This window comes from Spermophilus citellus (assembly GCF_964194105.1).
Source record: "Spermophilus citellus genome assembly, chromosome: 14".
Lineage (NCBI taxonomy): Eukaryota > Metazoa > Chordata > Mammalia > Rodentia > Sciuridae > Spermophilus > Spermophilus citellus.
This window is the reverse complement of record NC_138194.1, coordinates 62,924,298-62,932,249: the sequence shown is the minus strand read 5'-3', so window position 1 is coordinate 62,932,249 and position 7,952 is coordinate 62,924,298. Positions and strand designations below refer to the sequence as shown.

The window sequence follows — 7,952 nt, the reverse complement described above, 5'->3', positions numbered from 1 at the left end:
CATTACATGTAAATTCCACTGTCTCCCAACGGAAAAGAAACAGGTACAAATTAGGGATATCTGACCAGTAGAAACCAGACTTGATAATAGGCTTGTCCATGCTCTCTGAGTCAGACAAAAATATTTTATAGGATTATTTTTTTCTTTTTGTTTCTATCAAGTAAAAGAATCAATACAAGATATAAACTAGAAAAAAACAGCATAATCTTAATAAAAAGTACAAATACTGTTAAACAAAAAATGAGAACACACACACATGTGTACATGCTTTTACATGTAGAAAGATTTATCTCTTGTAATCTTGCTTAATAGAGAAGATTCACTCTTATAACTAAATAGTCTAAGACAATCTAAGAGAAGGTAGGTTTTATAGTCATTCAAATTTTATTGCCTTTTGGTGAAGTTTAAAGTTGCAACACTTATATATGTAACACATAATACTAACATACAGCATAGTATTTACATTACATTATAATATATATCCTGTATATAAGGAAAATGTTACATAGAGCCTTATTTGGGGAGACCATATGTATAAAAGGATTATTATTTATTCTGAATAATTGCTTAATTTTCAAAAGGATTTTAATGTAAATATGTATTTCATTAAAATGAGGGGAGGATTTCATAATCATTAGATAATTTTCTCTTTGCCCCACTGGACCTGTGTTATGACCTTCTTCCTAGGAGATGGAAGTATATTTTTCTAATTTTAGTATGCAACTTCTAAACCTGGGTTTAAAATCCTCAGCACTAGATATAGAATACACTAGCTATTTGAGCTGCACAATGCTCCTAGGCAGCAAAAGGGAGAGACAACAGAAGTGAGGAGGGGTGATGGGGTCGTGGACCCTGGAGGAGGATGGAGTTTCTCTTGGCTCTGCAAACACGGGTCAGAACCCCAGACCAGTCCTGAAAAACTTAATGTGCGCTCTACTGCCACCTGCTGTCATCCGTGGTTTTGATCAAACACAAACTGCAAGGACTAGTTTTTGTCTTTTAAGATTCAGAATGTTTCAATTGTAAGCTATAAATTAAGACTACTCACCTCGCTTTACATAGTAAATATGATATAAAAGTTCATGTGTTCCACACATCCCTGACAACACTGGGTATTTTAAGTTTTTAAATTTTAGCTATTTTGGTGGTTCTCTAGTGTTATGATTTTGCATTTTCATGGCTAAGATTGAGCACTTTTCATAGGTGCTTATTGGTCATTTGGAAACCCTCTTTTGAGGGACAGCTACATTTCTTTTTGTTCATTTTTCTACAAGTTTGTCTGTCTTTCCCCCGTGATTTGAAGACTTCTTTATTCTGAATAGGAATGCTTTGTCAGATTGTTTTGCAGATTTTTTTTCCTCATATTGAGAAGTAACAAGAGAAAAATAAGAAGGTTTTGATGTAATAGTGCTCATAAGTTTATTATAAAGTTAAAATTTACATTTAATATAAATGGTAATGTCCAATTTATCAATCTTTTCCTTTATGATTTATTTTTTTGATCTTGTTTGAAAAAGCCTATACCAAAGGATAAGTATGATACAAAGGTAATAAAGTTCCCCCCCTTTTTTTTTTCCCATTGTGATATTCAATTGACCATTCAAAAAACCCCTCTTTCTCACAGCATTGCATGCTGTTCTTGTCATAAGTAACTATACACCTGTGGATCTGTTTCTAGACTTCATTGTACTGGTCATTTATTTATTCTTGGACCATAGCCTTGTGTTTCTTTGTAATAATAATAACAGAAGAAATGATATTTAAAATTGTGATAACCATAATAAAAACAAACTAAATTTTAAAGCCCATGGATTGCCTTGCAGTGGGCAGTTTGTCTACTACTACATCTAACTCACACAGCAATGTGATTTTTTTTTTTTTTAGAAGTTTTGCTATGTCCAAGGTGGCCTCAATCTCATGCTCCTCCGGCCTCAGCCTCCTGAGTAGCTGGGACTACAGGTGTGCACCACTATACCTAGCTCAAGACAGTGTCTTAATGTGGTTCTAGTGGGATGAATCTGGGTGTCTTTCAAAGTTAAATATGAATAGGATTTACTACACCTATAAAGCTAATACTTCTATAGTATTTACTATGTACTAGCCACTCTTCTAAGAAAAGTACACACACATTAACTCATTTAATACTTTAAGTAACTCTATGATAGGTACTTTTAAATATGAGAAAATTAAATCATGACTTGTCCAAATCATCCAACTAATAAGTGGTACAGCCAAGTCTGGAACACAGGTTAACCTGACTGCAGAATCTGTGCTCTTAACCTCTACTCCTGGTGCCTCACCTAGGCAATGTATTTTCCTGCAAACCAAAACATTCAGCCAGACAACAGGGAAAGGGAGCACCAGTCTCCTACCTGATGAACCATTAATTATTCCAGAGCAATTAGAGTAGATTCCCTCTTGCCTATCTGTCCATTTACTCACTGGTGTCTATATGTGTCAGACAATTCCAGGATACCCAAGGAAACCAAAATCTGTGGATGCTCAAATCCTTTATTAAAATGGCATAGTACTTCATATAACCTACACATATCTTCACACATACATTAAATCATCTCTAGATTACTTATGATACCCAATGTACTGCAAATGCTATGTAAATAGTTGTTATAATATATTGTTTCGGGAATAATGATAACAAAAGGTCTGTTCAGCACAGATGAGATTTTTTTTCAAGCATTTCTAATGTGCATTTGGTTGAAGCCATCTATGTAGAATCTACAAATACAGAGGACCAACTGCATTCATCTGAAGATAGGCTAGCATACTTAGCTTGGTTGAACTCTTCATACATGTGATAATGCAGCTTAATAATGATGTGACTCCTGTTTCCCTTTCCAATCTCATTTTCTTCCCAAACTCCCAGGGGTACTATTTTGTGTTCTTTCATGTAATGATCAGTCAGGTGTGGCTATAATGGGGGTGAACACAGGTAAACAATACACTTACAAATCATACTCACAGATTCTAGAAATAGGAACACAGCACCCAGTGCAGAGCCACATGGGAAAGCACCAGTCAGGAGACACAAGGGGCAGGAACCAGGGAAGCTTAGGCCTTTATTAGAAATTTAAGGAAAAGGCAGGGAAAAGGCGAAGGGTGGGGTGGTCAACAGTTTAGGACTGGCTAGTTTTAATAATTTCAGCAGGCTCTAAACCAGGGGTAGTCCCTGATTGCTTGTTTCCTGGCCCTGGGATGATTGAGGCAGAGAAATATATTTTTCCTGGAGTGTGGGGCAAGACTGATTCATCTGTATATCAAAAGCAAATACAAAAGCCTTTGCTAACTTCTAAGAACTGGCTAGCCCCAAAAGAGGCAGTCTCTCCCAAGGCAGAAAGTTTTTTAAAGATATCAAAACATGCCTGGTGTGGTGGCATGCCTGTAATCCCAGTGACTCAGAACTCTGAGGCAGGAGGATCACAAGTTCTGGGCTAGCCTCAACAACTTAGGCCTTAAGAAATTGGTGAGAGCCCCTCTCAAAATAAAAATAAAAAAGGGCTGGAGATAAGCTACATCCCCTGGATTCAACCCCTAGTATTTAAAAAAAAAAGTCAAAACATTGCAATGTATAGAAAATTATAAAATGCAAACAATATGTGTACTCTATATTCAGACTATCTATAGTATTCTAAACTGCCATATGTTTCCTGATCTCAGAGCACACACTATTTCTTGCTTTGGATGCACTTGTCTTTTGTTTTATCTTTAAATCTTAAATACCATTTCTCTCAGGCCAAAGCCCTGATGACCCAGATGTACAGTTAGGAGCTTTCTTCATTATCACATCCTCATGATTGCAGCCCTTATCACTGTAATTACTGGTTAAAATTCCTGTTTCCTCTGCTAATTTTAAGACACTTCCAAGGAGCTGGGAAGAGATAACAAACATTGTTTGAATGAAGGAATGAATAAATAAAAGAAACTCTCTCTTCCAGAAACAATATTCCACTCTTCCCCCTTTTTTTTCCCACCATGTCCCAATATGGGGCGATGACAGCGTCTTCCTTGCCACCCTTCCTTCACCTTTATGGCTGTCCCATCATCAGGCCCTCTTCCTAGCGAGACCGGAGTGGCTGAAGATGGAGGATGGCTCAGCATTTGCCTGCATTGATCTATTACTGAGATGAGTAATCTGAATTTTAATATTATGAAATTAATTTGCTAGGAAGAAAGAAAATATGTTTCAAGGCAGATATTTTAGGCTAATAATTATAAGAATTCCATAATTGTGCTCATAGTCTATTCTCTGTTTTTGTTATTTAGTACAGAGGATTGAACTCAGGGGTGCTTTACCACTGAGCTACATTCCCATCCCCTTTCATTTTTATTTTTTTTATTTTGAGAGAGTCTTGCTAAGTTGCTTAGGGCCTCGTCAAGTTGCTGAGGTTGGCTTTAAACTTGCAATCCTCCCGCTTCAGACTCCCAAGCCACTGGGATTATAGGTGTGCACCCAGTTCCTCGATACATTTATTTTTTGCAGTGCTGTGGACAGAACGCAGTGCCTTCTGCATGCAAAGTAAGCACTCTACTACTGAGCTACATCTCCAGTCTCTTATTGTAGATATATTTTAATACACTAATCCTTAAAACACCCTAGTGGTAAGCAAAGGGTATTAGTTCCATTGTAGAGATGCAGAATGAAGTTAATAATGCCAATAATGCCAAATAAATTTGTTCATAGTGCCAAAGCTCCTGATAGGGGCAAAACTCTAATTTGAATCCAGGGCTTCTCTTAATAAATCGGAAGTTTTTCTATTACGCCATATTGATCAGTGTCCTACTGACATATTTATTAACCCTCAGCTTATATCAATCAGTACTTATAGCCAAGATATATGCTTCATGCTTGCAAACACTGAGTTAACGATCATTGTGAATGCTCCTCCTCCATGAGACTAACTAGGCCTTCTCAAAAGGAAGTTGTATGGACAGCAATGACTGCAAACACATACATCTCTCATAGCAGAGGCACTTATTTTGAGAGCCTATGTATTTTAAGGAGGATACAAAATATCCTTTAAAGAACCTCTCTAGGGTTTGTTTCATTATGAAACAATGAAGAGATGTAGTAAATGTTTCTAGGTGCTCTAAAAAGAGACAAAGGTAATTTATCTACTGGAAAAATAATGTGCTATTGTGCAAAACTGTGGCAATGTGAACAAAGAACTCAACAGTGCATGAAAAGCTAAACAAATTGTCAGGTATCCAACCAAAATAAAAATATTGTACAAAACTAATTTAGAATGATTTTAAAATGTTTTCTGTTTTAATTTGTTAGCAAGGGAGTCACCCAATCTGGTATTTTGAAAGTTACCATTTAAAAACATTCATATTAATAATAACATTTCATATGTGGAATGAAGGCTGAATTTCTTTCATATCCTTCTGAGTGGAAATTTATGCTGGTACATTTATTTATCTCTGAAGCTTTTATGAAGACATTCCTGTACTGTTAGACTTGAATTTCAAAGACTCAACTTACTAGCTCTCCTTCTTTTGTTTCAGTGATCCTTGAGATTTAGGGAAAAGTGAAAGATTCACCTTTTGAAGTGGCTGGGAATCGTGCCCCAATAGTGCTATATTCCTGAATGCTAATTCACAGAACATAAATTAATCCAACAGTAACACAAAATGTTTTATTACATATTTCAATTCAAAACATAAATAATATTTACATAGAATTACATTTACATATTTACATAGCATCATAGTTAGCAGTAAAAAATGTTGGTTTAGGGGTTAATGACTATTATACTTGACCATGAGGACCTTTCAAGTATATGGTATACCATGAGAAGAATTATTAAAGGGTATGTTGAGGGAAAATATGGAAAATTATCAGCTATATGTTTCAGAACTTATTTTATTTATATTTTGAATCCTGGTTTATTTTTTCTTCTTAAAAGTTTACTGACTTATGAAGCATAAATTTGCTTTTAATAAATCTCCTTGGCAACATAATATGATAAACTTACAGTTTGTTATTTATTACCTTTAACAAAATTAAAAAGACAAAATGCAGAAGTATTCTTAAAAACTAATTGAAAATGTATAAAAAACTATATTGGGAAATATGCCAGATATTATAACAATAAATGTAAATCACATTAGAGATATCAATACAATTCATGAAAAGAGTATTGTATACAGGCATAGGTGAACAATTAGAATGAGGCAAAGTGAATCAAAAATAATACAATTTGAAATTTCTAAATGAACTTAAAAATCTTTCAACATTTATTTAACCATAAGTGCAAATAAAACATATAAATACTAAACTGAAAATTAGTCTTGAACTTGAAGTCAAATAATTTTGTCAATGCAAGAAAATGTAGGTAAAGCAATTTATAAAATGATCTTTAGTACAAATGATATGAATTATTTTGATTACTGTTAAGAATTGTTTTTCTGAAAGCAACATTTAGATTTTTAGCCTTTCAGTGTTATTTAGTGAATTAAATACCACACATAATGGGAAATAATAATTTCCATTATATTGATCATAGACGAGTTATAAAAATAAATCTATAGATAAAAAATAATTAAAACCAGAATAATATGTAATATAGATTTTTAAAAATATGCCAGACTAACCTGATATCATGACTTCTTTGCCATAATTATATTGAGTCCTTAAGTTATATGATCAATAAGTTAAATCAGAAATCTTTGATCCACCAATGTTTTGGTTGCCAAATTCTTCTGTCCTACTGTATTACGGATAAATCTAAAAATCTGCAACATTAAAACAATTGAGAATGAAATATTTATCAAGAAAATTAAATATGCACATCAAATCAAACATCTGAATTGAATTAGCTAATTCTTTCAATTAATTTCATATATTAGACTTCTGAGTTGTATGATGATACACAAAATTATTTCAAAGCTATTATCATCCTTCATAATACTGAAGCTGTTCATGTTCCTATTTAGATGATATGTTTATGAATTAATGTAAATCTCTCATGTTCACGGGAATATACTGTTAAATTTTGGAGAGTCAACTCTTTTCTAACTCTAATAGCCACAGAAATATCAAAATAATCCATTTAGTATGAACAGAAATTTTTTTCAGAATTTTAGATCTCTAACAAGGACTAATAAATTACATCTTATCACTCATAAACATCCTTCATACAGTGGAAAATACTTGTGTGATTTTTACTAACAGTATTTACAGAAGCACAGATTTATCATTTCTTAAAATCTCTATTTCAGAGATTTTACTTACATAGTTATTTATTATCTACAACAAGGTAAAGGAGCTTTTCAGTGGGGAGTCCTGAGCTAGATATCCATTGCTTGCTTTTTTTGTTATGAATGGGACTCTCTTTTAAATTATTGTTGACTTTGGTATCTAGGAGTCCGGCAATTAAGTATCTTTCTACCAGATTTTTTTCACACCTTCTGAAGCAACTTATGCCTTCCACTAGACCCTAGTAGTTCACTGATCCTAAGGACATGGTGCAGAATGTGGTCAGCTGTAGCCCTTCTTTTGGTAAGGTTAATTATATTCTAAAGAATTGTTAAGAATCATATTCTTTATAGATGTCTTACTCTCTGCAATTCAAATAAATACCTACTTCCAATTTATTTCTTTTAAAAGAAACCCAGAAAATTTTGTAAAATTTACCTCTTGTTGTAGGTATGTAAGGAAAGCTGCTAAAATGAAATTTTGGCAAGCCAAATCCACAACACAGAAGAACAACAGATCAAAAATAAGAAGAGTGGCTTCGTTTCCATAATATAGCATACTGCTGAAGGAATAACTTTCATCTATTAAAAAACAATTTATAAGGTATGTGAGAAATTAAAAAAAATAAATCCGTGATAAATTTCTGGTGATAAAATTTGGAAATTTAAAAACAGCATATTAAAAGCAAGTGTTACATTACAATATAGTTTACACAAAATTAAGCAAAAGATATTAA

The 7,952-nt window shown here is 33.5% G+C and overlaps 1 protein-coding gene across 2 annotated transcripts in view; it reads right to left on the bottom strand.

The window, feature by feature from the left end:
• Positions 1–5,650: 5,650 nt before the first annotated feature.
• Positions 5,651–7,952, bottom strand: part of TMEM67 (transmembrane protein 67) — a 41,646-nt gene continuing 39,344 nt past the window's right edge. For both annotated transcript variants that reach the window (XM_081266817.1, XM_081266818.1), the window contains exons 27-28: positions 7,655–7,797; positions 5,651–6,753 (exon numbers count right to left, since the gene is read on the bottom strand). In XM_081266817.1, coding sequence (XP_081122943.1) covers positions 6,673–6,753; positions 7,655–7,797 — 224 coding nt within the window. In that variant the 3' untranslated portion in view covers positions 5,651–6,672. The remainder of the gene's footprint in view (positions 6,754–7,654; positions 7,798–7,952) is intronic.